Consider the following 22,852-nt stretch of genomic DNA (forward strand, 5'->3'; position numbering starts at 1 on the left):
TAACTTGTATTATTATCTACACTAATATTATAAAGAGGAAAACTTTGTTCGTTTGGTTGTAATGAATAGGCTCAAAAACTACTGGACCGATTTTTAAAATTCTTTCACCATTCGAAAGCTACATTATCCACGAGTAACATAGACTATATTTTATTTTGAAAAAAAAATAGGGTTCCGTAACAGATCTTTATTGAAACATCCAAACCAGTATACCTATAAAGCTGAAGGGCTAGATAGTTCGTTTTATATTATTTAAACTCAAATATATAACTCTAATCGCAATAATTCAGATATTCAACTGAACAGCTATATATTATAAAGCTGAAGAGTTTGTTCGTTTGTTTGTTTGAACGTGCTAACCTCAGGAACTACTGGTCCGTTTTGAATTCTTTCACTTTTAGATGCCCTACAATAAAAGTATTGAGGGAGAATTTAGGCTTTATATGTACGGGCGAAGCCGGGGCGGACAGCTAGTGTTATATATTATTATACTTGGTATATTTGGCCCATATCCACCCGTGTATGAGGTAGATAAGGTTAGCAATCATATAGTAGGTATATTTCTATGCCATACTTTAGAGCTTAAAATGCATGATCATTTTTTATTGACTCTTAATAATCGTGGGAGTAGGTGTATCTGGTATATAAAAAGATGTGCCGAAAATAATGGATGAAAAAAAAGATGGATTTGGGCACAAAAAAAATCGATTGTTAAAAATTATGGATTTTATGCTATAACAATGACAATATATGTTTTTGTTTCATAATTATAATAATATAAATCATGATTTTACGCCAAATTCATTTTGTTGATAAAAAACTCGTAAAGCCTTGGAGTGGAAATAATTTAAACTAAGGATTAGGCTACAACAATATATGAGCTACTCTATTTTTCTAAAATCATCCCTTAATCTTTAAAATCAAACATTGTAAGTGGGCAAATCCCTTTCTCGCAATAAAGCGAACTAACTATAAGGAACTAACCGAATAGGATAGTCATAGAAATAAAAATATAATTATTATGAAATATTTATTGCTGCTTTACGACGTTAGGTTGTATTTCATCGCCTTTTTCAATTTCTTCTTCTTCATATATTGGCGAAGTTTCCTTCTTATCCGTTCTTTGATCTTTTCAATAGACTGTCCCTTGGTCGTTTTCAAATCGGGATAATTTCGCGCTATTGTATTTAAAACGTGGGATAAAGTTGTTTCAGTTGCGAATTCCACATGTCTGGCGCTCTGTAACGAACGAGATTCATTAAAAGTTAAAACAAGTCGTTATAAGTTTTAAAAGAATGTATTTTAGAGGCCTGCGAGGCAGATTTGCAATTATGTGAGACTAACGTCAAAACCGTTATATAAGTGCTGTTTTAATTCTTTTTGTCTCAAAATTTGACACTACACTGGAAACAACCTTCCTATTTGACCTATATGACCTATATGACTGCGTCTCGCCTTTAACGTATAAAATTTGTTTTTGTTTTATTTGTTACTATATAATACAACTAGCTGTTTATTTATTTATTCAGCTGTTTGTCCCAGTTTCGCCTGTATAACATACTTTCATGGGCTCTGTGAAACGAGGGGTTCAATTAAACGGAAGAATTTTTGACATTCGTCCAGTGTTTTTTGAAGTTGTGTCGTCTAAACAAACTCTTCATGTTTTATATTATTATTATAGCATAAGGAGTATAGATTAATAATGTACGCATAAATAAATATCGCATTCAGATTATAGCTAATTAAACGGTATAAAGTACATACCCGAATATTTGAAGTTTCCAAATTTTCCAATATATCTGAAGTATTGCCCTGAAAAACAATTGATAATGAGGTGTAATTATAATACTATAGCCGATGAAATATAAATTCCTATTTCATAGCTTATCATGTGTGTTTTAGACTAATCGTGCTATGATGTATGTTGGTAAAATACGTGGTTGGAGGTGTCCTATTTTTACCTTCATCTCGTATTATTAATTGGAAAATAATCTTTATACCATTGGCTGCAAGATTCACATTTAAAAAAGTAAAATCATAAACTAATTAATCGAATAAGATGTAAATTACCCTTCCGTTACTGTCATTCCCAAATGCAGTATTTACAAGTAGAATAATGAAGAGATATATTTTGTAAATTCCGTACTCCATTTCAGATTCAGGACTTTTACACTAATTAAATTGTATTGTAATTGTAATTGTATAGTACTTGTGTTATTTATCGCATTTTAAATAATTCTTTGCCTATAAATGCGTTTGTTTAACTGTTTGTTAATGAATGTATGTAGTTCAGAAACGGTTATCGAATGTTTTGAAAAACAACTTCTGTTTGTTTTGATTGAGTATTTCTTTATTGTAGGACTTTACTAGTTTTCTGGAGAAACTTGCCTTGGTAATAAAAAAATAAAATAAAACGAACTTATCGCAATTATCCAGTAATTAATATTTATGAAATCATTGCCTTGGATCTTATTTAATACAAGAACTTAGTTGAAAAAAATATGGCGGTCTTTGTTTACAAACTTACATAATTTGTTCTTAAGTTTGCTTTGTAACCAAGATCGCTGAAATTCAATAATATATCAAACAGAAACAACTTTCATTCTACAGACGGCACTAGTTTTTAAATGTAGTCTAGGTATTAGGATAATAAGATTGGTAATGCAATAAGTGAATCCTCAAATACTCCATCACCGCTAGACTGGAACAAATGGAGATAATGCGATTTCATTTCAGATGAAAGATATCATGCAGTTATTTTATTATTATCTTTTATTAATTTTAACGCTCCATTGGTTCAGACGAAACTGCATTGGGCGCATGAGATTTCGTTTTTAATTATGACTTACTATCCATATTCTATTTTATTTTTAATCATGGCGGCAACTGGTCTGGTGGTTAGCCTGGCAGTAAGCGATCACCACCGCCCATACACATTTAAATGGGTAAGGGATAGTGAAATAATTGACCAATGGAAAGAAGGAATGGACTGGATAGGGTGAAGAAAATGAAACGGGCTTCCGGCTCCAACAGCATGCTATTATTTCATGCTGCTTTTCTGTGTGTGGTACTTCCCCGGTGCGAGCTGTCCCATTTCGTCCATGGCCCACTTGCTATAGACATATACGATTACTGACACTTATGCTTTTAAACATAAAAACAAATGGGCTTTATTGATTATAACCATCCCTATCATTATCAGCCTTATATTTTTTTCCCATCAGGCATGGGGGCTTGCTGCATAGTTCGCGCTGGGAAACTCTAAATTAGCCCAGTCAACATAGAAATAATAAGAGGAAAATTCAGCTATTTACATCATAAGTTATGAAGCCAATTTTATAAAATAGATCTGCAATTTAGGTTAAATACTTATTAATTAGCATTAACGCAGGTATTAGGTAATTATTTAATAGCCAAAAAAGTTGTTTACGCAAAATTGTGTTGATAACATTTTCAAATAAATTGCTAAAATAAAACATCCTTTCAAGTAATTATTTATACTTTTAGTAACGATGGATTAAGGGAGGAACAGGAAGATGGTTTAGGAATTTCTTAGAGAACAATTACTTTAGATAATGTTTATTTGAGAAAATTTTTTCTAAGTGGAAATGTTAAAAATATTGTAAGTCGCAATTTAGTAAAAACATTCCTTCTTGTTTTTGTTTGTTCACAAAAATGTATTTCGTAACAATTGATATTTATTTGTGTTATAACTCCAAATAACTTATTTTTTCAAGATTTTATTTTACCACTATTTAGCATAGGCATCGTATACGCATGCTTAATTACATATTTCTAGTACCTACGGTTTGTGTAGCACCGCGGATACACAGACGGACATAACAAAACAGTCAAACTAAGAAAGTTCTTCTTGATGACGGAAAAATAAATCAAAACCTGATCATCTCTTCGGGAGAAACACACACACAGACACACGGACATCTAACATAGTCTTTTATATTTGTTAAGTTATAGCTACATTTTCTTAAACGAAAGTTTACTTTAACAAGAGTTATTATATTTTCAAAGATAACGCGATATATTGCCTACTTCAAATTGTCAGGCGCAAATTTTTGTAATTTATAATTGGGCGAGGGCGGTTGACGAGCGCTTAAATATTTACAGCCTTTATATAACTCTGTATACGTAAAACTAAAATAATGCAAAGAATGCTAGTTATGCCTTTTATCTACCTTTATAATTTTCAAATTCATATATTATATTTCTAAAAAATTTATACGCCTTCAAAGCAGGTAAGAGTTTTGGAATAAAAACACAATATCATATCCATGAACTAATTAATTCTGACACTATACATAATAATTTTTACACCAATGTGCTGACGTATAAAGACTATTTATTAATACCTATAAGAGGATGTTATTCTATATTTTAGTAGGTTAATTCTCGCGTGTAAATTATAAACGCCCAAAAATATGAGAGGTATCAGGCTCATATCGCAAAAATATTGCCTCTCATGACCTAAAAGTTATCCAAACCCTTTTACCATAGCTCATAAAGCTTTGTAGATAAGATCATTGCTTTATACTCGCTTGTGATGTTTATGGAATACAAACACGATCTATAAATTCCCTTATAGATGTACCTAGCGATTAAATATCCGTAATAATTTTATAAATGCGGAAGTAACCCTGCCTGAAGTCTGTCTATCTGTCTTTTCTTCACGCCTAAATCAATGTTTTCGCTGAAATTTGGTACATATACAGTCTGAGGTCCGAGAAGGGACATAAAACATTTTTATCTTGGAAATCGAACGGCATAGGAAACTGTGCGAGGAAAACATTAGGACTGTCCATGTTTTCTTCTACGCGGCGAATCGGCGGGTGGACTGGAAAACTAGTATTCTATGGGTAAGTAGCGACCCGCCTCTATTATGCATGGTATTTATAATATGACATTGCCCTGTAACCACTTTGTCTATTAAAAATGTCCATTGTGTAATTTTAAATATCTAAGTTTACATATAGACAGCGGGATGCGACTTTATTTTATATTCTATATCAATTAAGTCTTGGAAATTATTGTATGTGTTATTAAAAGCTTTTGAGGTTTGATATAGGGGGAGAAAGCGTGAGATCAATCGCATTTGCCAATAACAGGGGAAATTATGAATTCACTGATTGGTTCAGTTTAAAACTTTAATATTTTACAGGTTAAGTATTGAGTTAATTAGTACGCAGTTTTTGAAGTATTATAGTTTGTATATGCTCGTGTGTGAAACGAAGTTCGCGTATTATCGACAAATTAAATGTATTATTTGTTATCTGTGGTACTTGTTAAAGTATAGCTCGCGCTTTACTTTTTTCGTTCAATATGGCTGTCGATTGTCGAACAATTTACGATGTGATTTAATGTATAACCGTGTATTTTAATTCTCTGCCCAACAGTATTAACCAATCAAAATCAAGGGGCTAAAGATGAGTTCAACTAGTCCTAATTGTTATGTAATTTAAATGCTTAGTTGAACCTAATTGTTGCCTAGCTCTCTGGTCGCCGTTTCCTTAACCAATATAAACTTCTTGAAACTACTATTCCTAATTTCTACATTCAGCCTCATTGAAGGTATATATTGATCTGAGTATATAATGAATCCATCCATATAATGAATACATATCTGAGTCCAAAATGAATCATACGTTTTGCCGCAAAACGGGACAAACTTTCAAAAACAATTTGTAACTACGCATTTATCCAAAGTTCATAATTACTGAAGCTGAATGTTTAAACTTATTTCCGTGAAGGTTTTAGTCGTAATCAGGTAAATCTAGAAAGGGGAACAATGGTGTTTTGGTTTAGCAAATAAACTCTGGGCATTGCGTTGTGTTTGAATCATTTGTAAGATTAATACAGCACACTATGTTACATTTATTGTTATTTTTAAATGCATTTAGCTTCTCTTGTGAAAATGAATTACAGGTAAGATATTTTTTAGTTAGTTCTACTCAAAAAATGAGGAAAAGGTATATGTATATCAAGTTTATGTTTCGGTTTTCCACATAAAGTTATTTAATGAAATGCAGAGAAAGATTCCTGTGTAAGAAGAGGGGTCGCAATGACAAAATATTGCACCACATTGTATTTTAGGCACTTTAAAAGACCACGATGTTGAAAGAAAATACTATAAAACCATACTAAAAATCGTGTAATTATTGAATCCCATTATACAACGACAATAATAATGAATTATTTCTCCACTAGAAAACGTACTAAAATTTTGGTAATAAATAGGCTTTTCAAGCACTTCAATTTGATAACATGTCACGTTGTAATTTTCTTCTTATCATTAAATATGTGACGCTCTTGTAGGTTGAATTGTTTAAAATATTTTGTGCTTTCGTAAATTTCTTAAAGGAGATTCCTTTTTACAGAATGCGTCTGTGTTAAAAGAAAATCAAAACAATGGAGCGGCTTCCTTCGTTTCTTTGAGGAATAGCGTGGTAAGTTATTTAGTTAGATCCTCGTAACGATTAGGTATCTATTATTTAAATTCACTGAACATATCCTGTACCATATTAGATTATGTTAATCCTATCCGACTAATATTATAAATTCGAAAGTTTGTAAGGATGTGTGTGTGTTTGTTGCTCTTTCACACAAAAACCACTGGACTGATTCCCAAAATTCTTTAACCATGAGAAAGCTGCAACTTCACTGAGTAATATAGGCTGTGTAATATATTATATTCGACGGATAAAGCAGTGGCGAATAGCTAGTTAGTAGCTATTCTATAATTAATCGTCATAAAAAGATACAAACGTTTCAATAATATTAGTGCAGATGATATATGTGATAGTCTAGATAGTGGAAGTGTATCACAAGATACTTACGTCATTCTATGTTAAAATTTGAGTTGCGTTAATGCTATATTGCTAGGTATCTACGTAAGTAATAAATTCAGGTAATTTAATTTATGAAGAGTATTTTGAAACGTTAATCGAAATAGTCGTGTAGGCCTTGAATAAAGAAAGTATTTGGGCCTATTTTTGTAAGTCTCGGGGCAATAAATAGTGAAATTTAGTTAAGAGATATTCAATTCCGTCGTTGTTTTCTGTGAGACTTCTAATCAATTTGGATCTGTTTTATATTAGAATGCTTTAGGTATGATTTGGAGAAATACAGCAATATAATTTAAAGAATTACTACGCACTGTACAAATGTATCGCCACACATTGTTACGTGGACTCGTGTATAGGGCTTTTCTTTTTTCTATAACACTAGCTGCACCCCGCGGTTTCACCTACGGATATGTAAGTCTGTATCCCATAGGAATATCGGGATAAAAAGTTGTCTATGTGTTATTCCAGTTGACCAGCTATCTACGTACCAAATTATATGCAATCGGTTCAGTTCAGTAGTTTTTGAACAAAAGAATAACAAACATTCATACATACATCCATCCATACTTACAAACTTTCTCGTTTATAATATTAGTAGGATTGTTTACATTGAATAAGTTGAGAAGTTATATGAATATATTTATATCACATCATTTAGTTGAAAAAAAGCCGTAAAAACATCCATTCCTGGAATGAAGATGCTGAATATTTAAAACGTACAGTAATTTTTTCCGGTAAAAAATAAAGGTAATTGGTAAAGCGTGAACTCGTTTTCTTTAAGTATTTCCTTTAGATGAATAAGAAATTTGTTTCACGTATACGTTGAAGCTATTATAATGCGATAGGCGAGAAATTTATATATATGTAGTAATACGTAATACGTATTACTACGTAATATAAATTTAAGAAGCTCCAATGCTATTTAATAAAGCTATTTAATATCACACACTAATATTATATAAAAAACATGATTTTCATAACTAATATTGATTGATATTTTCTGATGGTATGATACAAACAAGACGAAACAAACGAAAGACGAACAAAAAAACTTCATATTTTTACTTCTAAATCGCAGAACGCAGAACGCCAGATCGTTCTTTAAAATACTAATTTGAATGCATTGTTGCAGATTCTACCAAACAGGACATTTATAGACAAATCTGATAACATACTACGGATACCGAAACCATTTTACGAAGAAAACAAGAGGAAGAAGATAAAGAAGTCACCGAAGCGAACAGTACAAAAGATAATAAAGAAAAATAAAATGAAGCATAGGCAAATATACGTACAGCCAGCTACAAGATCACCAACAGTATCTACGGTATTTGAAAATCCAGAAAGAAATTTTCAATCTGGACAGAGTGAAGATAAATACACAACTGAAGTCAATCAGAGAAGAAGACCGAAAAAGAATTCGAAAGTATTGAGATATCACATGCCGTTTCAAAAATTGCAGCCGAGAAATATGAGAAGGAACAAACGAGATACCGAAAGAAATGATGTCTATATCCTTAAAGATTTGGATGAAATCGAATTCCTTGGGACTGATAAGGATTATAACGTTGTTAATGCTCATGTAAAAAACTATTGGTAGAAATAAAAATATAATTGAATACATAATAAGGATTCAGGGATTCAAAATAAAACAAAGTATTATCATATAACTTTTTTTATTAATAAAACAATGCCACAATAAAAATACATCTTATAAATTAAAAGAATAGATTCTATTTACAAAAACTTATAAAGTTTACACTTATTCGTACCGTTTGGTACACGAGTATAGAAACAACAAAAATTTTTATGAGTCTTCTTATTATACATGTTGAAATAAATATATTGTTAACACAACGTCGCTTCTAAGTATATAATTTTCTGACAAAAATCGTTTTCCAGGGAATTTGTTACCAATAGCATTGTCTGAATTCGTTGTATTTTCAATAACAATAGAAAATATAACGTATAATTACAATAATATACGGGGAGATACAATAGCAGTTTAAAATTAGCATTTTTATGATGAGAAATAAGCAAACCTTACAAATACGTATCGTCTAGAATGTTCCATAAGAATATGTACGCCGTATGGTTTTCATAAAAATATCCATTCTTAATTTTTTGATATGTCTAAACCGAAGTTAATCAAACTAATTAATCCAAAGCAGGATACATAGGTTTAAAATAAAAGTTAACAGAAAATAAAGACGAAAAACAGTGTGATTATTAAATTATACTATGGATTTGAAATTTTCCATATTCACATAGTCAAATTTGAAATGAAGACTGGAAAATATGTATGTAATTACGGCGTACAAGTTCTTAATTTTGGCACCTGTAAGCCTTCGACTAAATTTATGCCTTGTCGTCAAAACAACAATAAATTATGATATAAATGGTAACATGAGCGTTTTTCAAACTGACTTTTCAAATAATGCTCAAGCCTCTTCAGCCTTAATGTCATCTGAGCCTTTTTTATTTCTATATTCCCAACCTTGATACGCGAGGTCTTGTGGATTTGCGTCGTGTTCTCGGAATGCTACACCAGAGCCATATTTGTGACCGGCCTGAAAAAAATATTTCAAGTCAGATCACGGAATGTTTTGCATCTCATCCACGTTGGGATCAGGACAATGGCACGAATGATTAATGAGCGTGTTTTTACTTTCCAGAAAGGTATGTTTGTTTGAAAAACAACTAATGAATGTCATTATTCTTTTCTTTGGCAACGCACAATGAATTTCGTTACATTAGTAGTCTGTTGAGAGAGATGAATTAACATTTAATTTCACTTGATCTCGGCAGTATTATCAGGAAGTCTTTTTGAAATACATTTGTTCTAGCTTGCTGCCCGCAACTTCGCCGCATAATCAAAGGAAAATATAGACCGTCCGAGTTTTTCCCTACGTAAGTCTCGTTTGGAAGTTGGTTTCAAATTAGTGGTTCAGACGTAAATTAGAGACAAACAGACAGAGTAACTTTGGCATTTATTATTTAGTAGAGATATTTAAGCTATCACAGAACAAGTGAAATAATTTTTAAAATATAGCAGTGTATTGGCTTACAAGGAATATTCGAGTCAGTTGAGTTAATCCTCTTTATGAATGGAAATCTGTAGAACGTAAATATAATTTTAATTCAGTGACTTACATAAGTATCATAATGTCCGTAATGTGCGGGTTCTCTGTACGGGCTGAGACCAATACCAGCTGGCGAATACTGAGGCGCGGAAAAGTGGTTAGAGGAGAATGGAGATGATAGGTTGGGCTTGCAGAATTTGAAGTAGCCGATAACACCTGAAATAATAAGGTTACTGAGTATTTTCATAGTTATGTACATATGTGTGTGTGGTATATGTGATGTATGTATCACCCTCTGTAGGGTAAATCCATTAACAATAATAAGAAGAATTGTTAATAATTACTAACCGAAATATAAAATCATGTAATAAGTGGCATCGCCTATGACGATAAATGAAGTAATAGTTAAAATAACCTCTAAGTTCTAAGTTCTGAATTAATCAACATACTCTTTTAAGCACAAGCGACTTAAAGTGTCCACTGCGTGACTAGCATTATTATCATTTTTTCTAGGAAGCTTTAAAGAATAGAAAATAATTTATCATGAGGCGGGTTTTAAACACGTCATTTGCCGAACCATGCTAATAACCTCTCAGCCACCCGTGACCCGCCTCAGCAATTGAATTTCCTCTACTCTTTCGGTTTAATGTGTTTAAGGGACAACCCATGCCATTTATATCTATATAATTTTTTTCTTTTCTTTTGACTTCCTCAGTCTAATGAATACTATAAAACTAAACATGTAATATTATTTTTCATCGTTATTTTTTTGTCTTGTAAGCAAAATAAGAGCATTTAGAAATTAAAGACTTTAACGGATTTTAAACGCGATTTATTCATTATATTAAAATAAGAGCTATAATATTAATATAATAAGAAATATATATATTAAAATAAGCTCACCAGGTATGACGAGAGCCATGAATCCAAGGAATTTCTTGAAGCTGGCCAGGCCAAGAATAAGAGGCAAGAAGAGGAGCAGTTTGAGCTTGAACAGCTTCAAGATCAGCAGCATGGGTATGATCAATTTCTTGAGCTTGTGACGACCTGTGAATGAAAGTTTTGGTAAATTCCCTTTTTTCCTGTAAATGACATTTATTGTATTACGTTTAACTTCATTGCTTCAATTCTTTGAAATGTATTAGTGTTCTAAAATATCGTAGAAGTAGCATAAAAATATAGTAGAAGTAGCATTTAAGTAATTAAGCATTTACTAATTCTAGTGTGGTAAATAATTAAACGAAGTCTGTATTTTATCCAAACTGGAATCAGTACTCCTTTAAGATGTCACTGTAACCCCCCAGTGTTAATGTACTATTTCGCCTGATTCTTTGTGAAATGAACTACTTACGTTATCATGAATGATTTATAGAATCTACTATATAAAGTATAGGATGTAACCATAACCATATCTACTGGATAAGACATTTACGGGCAAGATAAAACATCATTAAAGTAACCGGAATAGATCATGGATCAAGTGTTCCACAGATTGTTTTTCTTTACGACTTTTTACGACGGCGCTTATATTAGAAAAACGAATCTGTACTACTAGGTCAAATCCTCACTTAGTTTGTTCATCTCTTAAGCTTTAATAACATAGTGGCATACTACATACATGGAATTTTGTATTGTAAGATAAGTCATTTATAATAAAGCACTATGATATTACAGTACACTACAGTATGACGCACGCTGTAGGTAATTTATTTACATTTTTTAAAGCACTGATTCCCAACAACATATCACTATTACTTTCAACGCTAAAATACTTCAAAATACTTCTATAAAAATGAAACACAACTCACGGAACGGGGAAGCCTTCTTGTCTTCAATTATGTCCACTTCATCAGCGATCTCGTCAATAAAACGTGGAGCTATGACTCCGTTTGATGTCACTTCGTTGTCTAACTGCATCTCTAGAGCGGTTGATCGTAAAAACCTAATGGGAAATGCTCATTACTATAAAAATATTATTGTTGCGAGTTTTAACAAACTTTATTAGGGCTTTTAAACGCGATATATTAATTATATCCTGTAGTCCAACATTTCGAAACCAAAGTGGTCCTAGACTGGCTGAATAGATCAAGTTTAAAATCAGTTAAAAATATTTTATCTAAAAGATTGGAGAATACTTATTATGCTCTAAGGAATTAAAGGCAGTTCTAGATTTAGATGTGACCATAAATTAATATTCACACTTGTTGTTTCAATTATAGAAATCTTATTTTTATGAGGTGTGATTTATTAGTAACATTTTAATAAAAAAGATGACGTTTCTGCTATTAAGTTATATTTTATTTTAATTATAAAAACATGGATTTCAAACCAGCAACTAATGTTAGCAATTGAAAAAGGGTTATACAATGTGTGTGTGGAAAACGGTGTAATTAAAAAATGATGCCTACTGTCATTCTAATTACCCACATAAATAATGAAATACTTTACGATAAAAGTATTTTCATAGAGTATTAGGTAAAACTTTTAGTAAATATAACCAGATATATTGTACATCGCATATTCTTCCCTTATCCACTAATCGAGCCTCAATTTCAAATTGTATGCTCGCTGCATAATTGGAACCCACTTCAAAAGACTTATATAACAGATCTTTGTATCATCAGTCCCTTACCTCTCGATTTTCCGTAACCCATATTTGACAAGGCCGTCCCAATCAGAGTCGTCACTTCGTGGCTGAGAACTGAACTCAGGAGGTTCACGAGAAAGGGCCCTCGCTTGGGACTCAACCTTTACGAGCACTGCATTATCGGACAATCTGCGAAAGAGAGGGAAATATATTTCTCATATATATAAACTCGAAAAATATGTCTTTCTTGTAATATACCAATTTGAGGAAATACTAAAGACAGTTAAAGGATTAGGAATAAAGGTGTTTGAATAATATATATTAGGCAATCTATTAAATGCTATATTATAATGTTAATAGCAAATAATACTTTATTTGATTCAAACATTTTCATACATAAAATCTATCCTGTAAAAATATAATAGCTATATCAGCAAACTAAGTCTTATGTCGTTTGTTCATTAATTTCTTATAAATCATTCGAATTATTGATGAATGCGCCTTAAATTTCAAACCAAGTGATTTATTAAGACGTTGAATAAAGAAATTTTAGAAGGCATTATCCTTCATCTAAGGGATTGTGATTTATTAGTCAGCTTATGTCATCTTTACTTAGTAGTAGTTAGTACTAGTAAACACTTTGTGAGAGAACCATACCCTTATTTCGTACAAATGAACTAAAATTCTTAATGAATTTACCATGTTCTATCTAATGGAGCGTAGTAAAAGATCATTTAATTAGTTAGAAGCCTTTATTGCGGGCTTCAATAGGTGTTCAAATTACGTAATAGGTATCGTAAATGTTAAGGATGGAAATACTAATCTATAGCTTCTCTTGTAATTTATATAAGATACTAGCTGCACGTCCCGGCTCCGCCCGGGTAGTCATTTATCGTAAATTCAAATAATATAATGTATCTTTTAAGTTGGATCAAACTGCACATAGTATAATTGGTTGAGTAGTAATATTATGTAAATAATATTATATAAGTATTATATAAATAAAATATTGTTGTTACGATGAGGGTGGCATAATCTATATAGATTTAACCCTCTATAAATGAATAGACTCTCAGTTTTCAGTAAACTTAATGTTTGTAAATTGTTCAATATACTGTGCAAACGTGGTTATGTGCTTTAGGCTTCCGCCGGCGGTTTAGCCGGCGAAGGAAAAGACAGTCCCATTGTTTTACCTGTATAGTTCCCGTTTCCATGGGACATCCGAGATAAAAATTGTCCTTTAACCTTTATTGGGTCTCGCTCTATCTCTACACAAATTTTCATCGAAATCCGCCCCGTAGTTTAAGCGTAAAGAAGAGTCAAGCAAACAGATAAAGTTACTTACGCATTTATAATATTGATAGCGGCCTTACTAAGATTAATTTTACACTGCTTACTTACATAAAATAATTCATAATGTCTAGGCAATTAATAAATTTAGAATTAGTACTTACTGGTACGCTTGTTTATCAAAGAAGTCATCAAAAGACCTCAGTGCTTGAGCTTTGAAGCAATCAGCCAGGTCTCCACTGATGCACTGCTGTGTCGCTTGCTGGATGTAAGGGTCTTGATCTTCTCCTAAACCTATCCAGTCTAGAAGACCACGTCCTTGTGCTTGAGGCTAAAATCAGAATTCACAATAATTTATCTATTTATTGAAAAATATACTATAGTTAATATTTATTACGCAAATGGACGTAAAAAGGGACTTTAGAATTTAGTAGTAAATTCGTTAATTATTGTTATTTTAGAAGATTTGTTTATTTATTACATATTAAATAATTTTGAGTAAAAAATAGTCTTAGCCCCATAAAATTTTCACAGCCAGTAAAATAGGCTTCTTATTTATGTATTTATCATTGTTTTGGTATTGGTATCTTAATGGGGAAAGAATATGAGTTAGAACAAAATTTTCAATAAACGCACAAAAACTATTTGGCAGGTCACAGAATTATGTGTACATTTAGTAAAGTAGATGCTTCACAAGACACTCCAATTAACTACTAACTAACCGATCTTCCATTATCATCATTAAAGTTCAATGATCGGCCCTCTTCCTGTGGGGGCTGGTCTGGAAGCCGTATACCACCTTCCCCTCGCGACTGCAGCGCAAGCATGGCGGCGATCGCCAGCATGAGCCATCTCGCTCGGCTTAGCATGTTCTGTGTTTATGGTATCCTGGTAATTTAAGTAACAATTTAGTCATAAATAGTAACTATGACTATTTTTCATTGATGGTCCGTTCCTTTTTGGATGTAGGGTAATGTTATTTATATATAGCATAAAGGCTTGGACAATTCAAGAGAAAAATAAAGTTTTGCAATTCGAATCGGTAGCTCCTAATATAAAAGATATAAATATATCTAATAAAAATTTTTTTGCAAAGAGGAATAAGTAAAAATACAGTTTAAAAAAGTAAGTATAGAAGGGGAATTTAGCACTTAAATAATGAGAGGAATAATAAATTAAATAAGTTTGATTTATGCGTCATTTTCTTTTGTTTGATATTTCACTTGGCTCTATACAGGAAATCACATACGTACATTTGACAAAAGTTTTCAAGATCCAAGATATGTTATAAAATGAATAAATAAATAAGTTTTATCGCAAATTATTTGCAGTAATATATCGTTAAAAAAAAGTAAAAGTAAGGAAGTTCATTGATGCAAAGATATAGACAAATCGTTATTCTCGCGAATAAGTAGCGATTATTTGTCTTAAACAATATTATAATCTTAAAATATACGCTATTTTTATCCAAAACTAGTACTCTATACATAGTAACAACCGACGACAGTATTGCAAGTTGTTGAACTGTTCTAAGGCTTTCTACTTTTACTTACAGCCGAATCACTTTCGTGAAGTTGGATAATACAAACTGAACCTTAGGTAAACACGATAAGGTGCGTTATAGGCACATTAAATATCTAAATAAAACGAATATTGTCAATGAATTAAAAATTACAGTGCCAGCATTCGATTTTGTAATCTATTCCTTATGCAATAGAGCGGAATATTAGCTGGATGACTTGGACTATTGTCGTTTATTTTGTTAAAACGCTCCGTGTAATGACGTACGAATTCGCCTCACGCTTCATTCGGGAACTTTAAAAGGAAATTCGGATGTAATCATGTAAATGTTGTCGTTAAAATGCTTTTAACGAAATTTCTCACTTCACTTCGATCATCATCAAAATCGCTTAAAATTGTATAATGTTTTGGTCGAGAACTAGTGCCTATATTATTACTTAATTTTATTATTTGTTACATTTATCTTTAATGTCATTTAGTTATTTATAGATTAATCTTCACATGTATATTATTTATATTAAGTATCACGAATTTTCCGATGTTTAATCGACGTTCTCAAAAGTAAACTAAGACATAACTAAAATAAATCAAAATACGCGATAAATTTTTCAAAAGACCAGTCAATAAATGGATATGATCATTCCTTGAATTTAAAGCACTTAACATCGGGAACTCGAAATGCGTATAAGAAATTGAATTTTAAATTGTATTAAGAAATTGAATTGAACTGAATTTTAAATGTAGTATGCCATTATCCATACTTCATCGTACAACACAATATTTAATCTTAAATATATTCACCAAACTTTCCTGGTGCGAAAAACATATTTAAGCGCGAAAGTCACTGAAAGTTTGAATTTCCATTGATCACATACAAATATTTTCACTACAATATCACATAATTATTTATTTATACACCAAACAACATAAGAAATAATTACGAAAATATTCTATAATGAACAACTAAGGAAACCCTCGTGCGTGCGAGAGAGAAGCACAATATGTATTCACTGCGCCTGAGTGGACAGTCATTCAAAGAATTTAAACTAATAGAGGCGAACTGTTCATTAATTTTATTTATGTCACTCAAAATTTATTCAATAATTTTGTAAGATTATTGAATATATATTATTATACTATTTGTATTGCTATTTATTGCAAATTATATTTAAAAACATAAAAAGGCACATAATGCTTAAATTTAAGCAAATATTGCTCAGCTCAACCAAGTCATTTCACAATATAAAAGCTTCTTCGCAAACAATTATTTATGAAAAATGCGTCATACATACGGTATACAAGTATATGGCCAATATTTTGGAAAAAATAACACAAATTGTGTAACGTGTTGATCTATTCGTATATATGATGATATGGTAGCAAAAAGGCTTATAAACATTACTATTAACATAGATAAACTGTAAATAATTGGCTTTATCTATTATGCTGAGTTGTGAGTATGATATTTAAAACTACAATGGTATTAACTGATATTGCAGAGCGTACAATTAGTATGATAAAAAAGCCAATTGATTCAAGCAAGACGCAAGCAGAAAGGTAGGACATACTGCAAGATATTTGTTGATTATAAGAAAAAGAAGCATTTTGTTGAATGTTATTTGTGTATTATCATGATTATTGATTTGTGTGTTGCTTTATCAATTTGGTAGAAAACTCAAATGTCACAACTGTTTTATTATACTATGTATAACGGTAAAGCTAAGTGCAACCGTCACAGTGTGAACAGAATACAGATTATGTGATATAATTGTTCGCATGAAATTGTCCTAATTTTTAAATAACCAATGTATGACGTATTATCCTCAGATTTTACTTAATGTTATGGAGTATCACACTTATAAACAACAATATTAAAATGTTTAATTGCGTCTTACGAAATTTAAATTAATACTTTAATTATTGAAAAAAAAATGTAAACACTAGAGATGAGAGGTTACATATGTAAACTTAAACTTTTTTGAGATATTTTATTAATTACCGGACTGCAGTTGTTTTGTTTATATTAAATTGAGTACTTACATAGATAAAGTTCTACCCGGCATCTGTGTGTCTGTTTTATTGCAATGTCCTGAAACTACTGAGTAAATTTCTAGCTGTTTTCACCAATAGACTTAAACGCCTTCTACACGATCGGAACCAACCGCCGACCATCGTGTCCTTAGTCGGATCAACCATTTTCTGTGTTTGTTCTACACGGTCGGTGGTTGACTAAACTTGTCAGTAACCTCCGGCATTCGCGATGGCTCCTTGTGTTTCAAAGCAACAGAAAATCGGTCTGGCACTAACCTTTTTATGCTTGAGCGAAGAAGAAAAGCAACGTAAAAAAAGAAAATGGATGAAACAGTGGCTCAAAGAGCGAATTACGTTAAACCAATCAATTAAAAAAAATAATAATAATAAAATTAAATAAATATTAAATAATTAAATAAAATAAAATATAATTAATAATTTATTATTTTTTAATTAATTAAATATTAATGATTACCTCTTAATCGAACTGTTGAAAGGCATACTCTTGGGGGACAGCAAGTGAGGAAAACTTTAATGGAATATTTTAATGGTACTGGAAAACTAAGCTTTCAAGACAAAATGATTAAAATAGTAATGGAAAGAAAAGATTAAAATTGTTACTACCAAACATGAACATAGCTAATTAATTAGTGGCAATAAAAGGAGTGACAAGAAAATAATTATTTAATAATTAAAAAATCATATTTTTATATTCATAATTAAAAATGTATTTTATGATTTTATTGTGTTTAAGAAGCGTCGGACGACAGCGTTCCACACGGTCGGAGCCGACCACGGACGCAGGCTGTCGGTAGGGATGCGCTCGCGACCAAGGCCGTTGGCATCAACCAAAAATCGGTCGGAACAACCGATTTCTACACTGTCCATTTTTATACCAACCCGACCAAGGACGCGATGGTTGGTGGTTGGTTCCGATCGTGTAGAACGCCTATTACCGTGCAGACTTCTATCTACCCTCAACTTATTTGTATAATTTGTGAAGGTTTCTTGAAATAATTTGTTGAATATAATCGTACCAACCCAGTACAGATGCTGTTACAATAATTGATGTCTTTCGACCTTTAACCACTTGAAAGTGTTTAATTATGAAGTTTAATTAAATCAACAAGCATTCCAGTTATGCCACTGACTATTATTTCGGGGAACATTTTCGTAGAAATAGCTATTTTAGCTTCGTGTAAGCCATTTTGAGAAATTCCGTTTAGTTAGATATTACTGGAGTGAAAAAGAGCAATTCCCTTAACGCTTTCTGAATAAATGGAGAAATATTATTTAAGACTTACGCGCTTAATTAATTTTTTTTTTGTCATTTTTTGACACGTACAGTTTACCGGATTCGAATTAAATTTAGTGCGAAAAAAAGCTTCTGTCAGTAAGATTTAATCAACAGTTAATTTCATTTTCAAAAAAATCAATCTTCTATAATATAATATCGTATATTTACAGATTGTTTCGTTATATCAGTATTCTATAAATTACGTGTCACTTTCCGCAATGGACTCCTTAACTTTTTAACCAATTTTAATCAAACATGTGCAGTTTCATTCAACTTAAAATAGGATAGTTTATAATATTTCAATTACGATGAATGACTACCCGGACGGTGCCGGGGCGTGCTAGTTTATATTATTTATTTTAACATATGTTAAATGTGTGATGTTTGAGGGTCGGTTTGATTTATTCTCAATATATTGCATTAAATATAAAAACAATTGTCACATAATTGATAGTTGTTGTGAATGTTATCTGTGAATAATAGACATTATTCACAGATAACTATGTCTATGTCTATATACGTGATGCTATATACAATGTAAACTCATTTACATATGAACATATCTAGCGCCTGGGAGTTTTGCATTTGATCCCAGCGTAAGACATTGCATAATTGGATCTTTCCATATTCAATATCACTGAATTCAAAGAGATGTTTTGTGGATTAGCCATATGCTAATGGGTATAAATTAAGAATGGATAAGAGAGACTTGTTGTTAAAATATTATTTTAGTTTTATTAAAGCTTTTCGTATGTTATCATAGTTCGAAAAAGGTGTAATAAGTTTTAAATATGTGTTATCTAAAGGGATCAAAACAGAACACACGTAAAATTAGTTGTGTTTTTGTGTATTGCCATCATTTAATTTAACTGTTTTGGTAAATTGTGAAAACAAATGGGAATCTTATCAGACTTTACGTTTCATTTAATTTATTAACGTTTTGTGATTAGTTCTCAGTCATTGACGTCACACTTCGTACTTCATACATAAATTTGTTTCCATAGTAACAATTATACATAATTTCTATTTGATATAACATAATTTTATTATCCTAAAATTTTATTATCATAATTTTATAAATATTACATCGCTTGATGACTGTAGTTAATTTTAACGTAACTTTCCTTCAATATCTAATTAAAAACGTAGCTAAGCTTTGATTGGGCAATTACACTTAGAGATTTACAGTAAAAATATATTTAATACCAATAGGCGTTTAATTAAAAATAAAATGAATAGAGCAGTTGCTTTTAGCTTTTTGTACTTACGCTAAAACAAGAAGCGTTTTTTTTTACCCTATGTATTTATGTTATAAAGGGTGACTGAGATGGTGGCTGGCCTGATGGTAAGCGCTACCACCGCTCATGAACATTTGTAGAGGCGTATAGTCGTTTTCATTCTTACGCATTTACGAATGGATTGCCAACTTTAAATAGAAAGAGATAAAGAAATAATCGATAGGAGGATTCAGGGAAAAGATTGGGAAGGGTAATTGTTAAAAAAACATTGTAAAAACAGATGTAAAATAAAGTTTATCATCTTAAGTATATATGACTAAATGAACGCTTCAACCTTATTCACACAAAATCAAAACTTTATATTAATATTCATCGAACTGTACTGTTTTAATACGCCACTGTGAAGAACCTATATTTGTGAATCTAAATAAAGTACATACTCTGGTAAATTGCCCTTTCGCTAAGTTATTTGCGAACATGTGCCTCAAAGAGTTTGGGGTGAGATTCCTTAATTTCAACTCGAAAAGAAATTCAATTTTGCGTGTTATAACAATAAATATGTTAGTATCTTATTATCGTATGATTTTCTTTAATCATACGAGTTTGATATTAAAGAATTTAGTGGACAAATTTTCATTGTATAACTTATGTTAAAGTTTTATATCCTTTTTGGTGGCAATAAAATGTAATTCTTTATTTATTGATTTATTTTAGACTTTTTATGTTTATTCATGAATTTGCTCACGATAATTTTTCAATCTTTTAATACATAATAATTCGAAATATATAATCTGAGACGTTTGTGGATGCTATTAGAGTTCAAAATTAAATATTGAATACCTCTTCATAAAAGCTGTAACCCATGTAGCAATTATATAACCAAATTGTGGCGTGAACTAATGCCCTTTAACAAAATTCATTAACAAAGTCAATAAGAAGACAGTAGAGAAAAGTACCGAGTAATACTCAACCACAAGTATACTTTATAGATGATACTTGAATAAATTTGTAGAGGAAAAAGTTAGTTTCGTGGAAGCGTGTTTAATTATTAATTGAGAAAGTTTTCTTTGCAAAGTCGTTTTTAATTAAAGTACGTTTCATTTTTAAAATGAATATCGATGGCCCTTTTAAGTTTGTAGGTACTTTAGAACGATAAAACTCTCTTAACGGAATGATATTCTATCATATTAATGCACTAAAACCTAAGCTACTAATGACTAGATACATTAAAAAACGTCAATCTAATGATTGCCCGAATGTTTTTTTCAACCGACTTCAAAAAAGGAGGTTCGTAATTCCACTGCATTTTTTTTTTGCTTCTCCATTTGTCAATTTCCATGATGTTTTTTTTATTTGAAAGCTGCTGCCTTCCATATGCTATTTTTTGATCTACATCTGACATCTGAACTTAGAAGGCGATTAAGATTTTCTTTAAAACGAATTATTAGTAAAGTGGCTGAGCTAGCTCCAAAATTATATTGATATAGATGTTAGGAAACACGTATTTAGTGAGAACAAAGTGAAAGAAGCAAGTTAATAAACAGTGTTATCCGATTAAAGGCGGTTAAGTGTTGCCAAGAGTAATATTTTTGTAAGCGGATGAATATTTTCTGTCGTAACACTGAATCCTTATGTGGGTTAGTTTAGGACACAATGAGTGGGCGTGTGACATAACATTGTATTATGACAGACTGACAGGGCTGGATTAAGTCATGCGGAGGCCACTGGGTCGAGTTCTCGACGATTCATTCGAAAGCATTTCTTTCGACTTTCGATTGTTATTTACGATTAACCGTATTTATTATTTTAGGATTGATATATCCATTTATATTGTATGGATTATCGTCTTTAATTTTAATTGTTTAAATTAATTGTGTAATATTTTTTATAATATTGCTTATTAAAATCGTCCTGCTGTTTTTGCGAAATTCGTATGAAAGAACTTAAAATCTTCTTTTTCGGTTTAGCCGTTACTGGTACATGAGAAAATGTCTATTTAAAAGCATTGTAAAGCCAGCATAAATAGAAGAACTTGAAAAAGAATTTAATGTTTATTTCTATGAAGTTCTAGGTATGGGGCCCCTCGTTGGTGTAGGGCCACACTTAATATATTGCTTATTACAATATTGTAAGCAGCGTAATGTTAAGGACAGCTTAGAAAGTGTTCAAAGTTCATTAGGAACCCTTTCTACGATCTGGTATTTATAGGACTGGTTGAATGTACGGTAGTAAAGATTTTAATGGCGTTTGTGGGAAATGCGACTTATTCGATCGTTATTTGTATGTTCCTTTTTTATGTATAATTCTTATACCTTATAGTCTGTTATGAATCAATAATCAAGTTTTAAGAATTTTGTACCCAAAATGAAAAATTCATGCCTATAAGTATTTGTATTTTTATAAAGAAGACAAAAATAATAATTTAAAATAGTTTAAAAATTGTTTTCTCTTTTGTTTTTTTTATTATGTTTTAAAGGTGTTATTTAAAATGTTTTTTTTGTATTTCCTTTTTGCAGTGTATTAAATATAGGGAAAAATATACATGTTACATACATACTTGTCAGTAAGAATATAGTGTATAGATAATTTTTTTGTTACTAAATGAGTATTTAAATTGAATAAAAATATTTTTGCAATATTCCAGAGATCTTGCTGCCATATAAACATAATATATTAATCTAAGGGTAAAAGTAGGAAGGAGGAGTGAAATATAAAAGGAAATAGGTAATTAAGTAACTAAAACTTACCCTAAATAGTAATTAACACTAAAACTAGATCACGTTCAATGCACTGAACGTTGCAAGTAAGAGTGGCCCATCGACCAACAGACCATCTTATATAATAAAACATAACAATTGCATAAACTTCTTGATTCCGTTTCGTTAGTACATACGAGTTTAAACTTTACGTCTATAGCGATAAGGCTCAAGTTATTAAATCAGTAAAGA

General features: G+C 31.2%; 1 protein-coding gene across 3 annotated transcripts; it reads right to left on the bottom strand.

Annotated features, from left to right (window-relative positions):
* Window positions 1-8,593: 8,593 nt before the first annotated feature.
* On the bottom strand, window positions 8,594-22,729 carry LOC119837866. Of its 3 annotated transcripts, none has more exons than XM_038363647.1 (8): window positions 22,652-22,729; window positions 14,540-14,689; window positions 13,982-14,148; window positions 12,573-12,716; window positions 11,749-11,882; window positions 10,844-10,987; window positions 10,011-10,156; window positions 8,594-9,427 (listed from the first exon to the last, which is right to left on the bottom strand). In XM_038363647.1, the coding sequence occupies exons 2-8, from the start codon at window positions 14,684-14,686 to the stop codon at window positions 9,299-9,301; spliced, it is 1,011 nt and encodes a 336-aa protein (XP_038219575.1). In that variant the 5' UTR covers window positions 14,687-14,689; window positions 22,652-22,729; the 3' UTR covers window positions 8,594-9,298. The 3 variants fall into 3 exon arrangements, with proteins under 3 accessions (XP_038219575.1, XP_038219573.1, XP_038219574.1); XM_038363645.1 differs by having other exon boundaries at window positions 14,540-14,705; XM_038363646.1 differs by lacking the exon at window positions 22,652-22,729 and adding an exon at window positions 16,140-16,345 and having other exon boundaries at window positions 14,540-14,705.
* Between the last annotated feature and the right edge of the window lie 123 nt (window positions 22,730-22,852).

This window comes from Zerene cesonia, chromosome 29 (genome assembly GCF_012273895.1).
Source record: "Zerene cesonia ecotype Mississippi chromosome 29, Zerene_cesonia_1.1, whole genome shotgun sequence".
NCBI lineage: Eukaryota > Metazoa > Arthropoda > Insecta > Lepidoptera > Pieridae > Zerene > Zerene cesonia.

Coding starts and splice junctions, on each gene's coding strand:
- LOC119837866 (XM_038363647.1), bottom strand. CDS start 14,686: ATGCTAAGCCGAGCGAGATGGCTCATGCTGGCGATCGCCGCCATGCTT. Junction 12,717..13,981: donor TTTGATAAACAAGCGTACCA/GTAAGTACTAAT, acceptor TCTCTTTCGCAG/ATTGTCCGATAATGCAGTGC. Junction 10,157..10,843: donor CATGGCTCTCGTCATACCTG/GTGAGCTTATTT, acceptor TTATTATTTCAG/GTGTTATCGGCTACTTCAAA.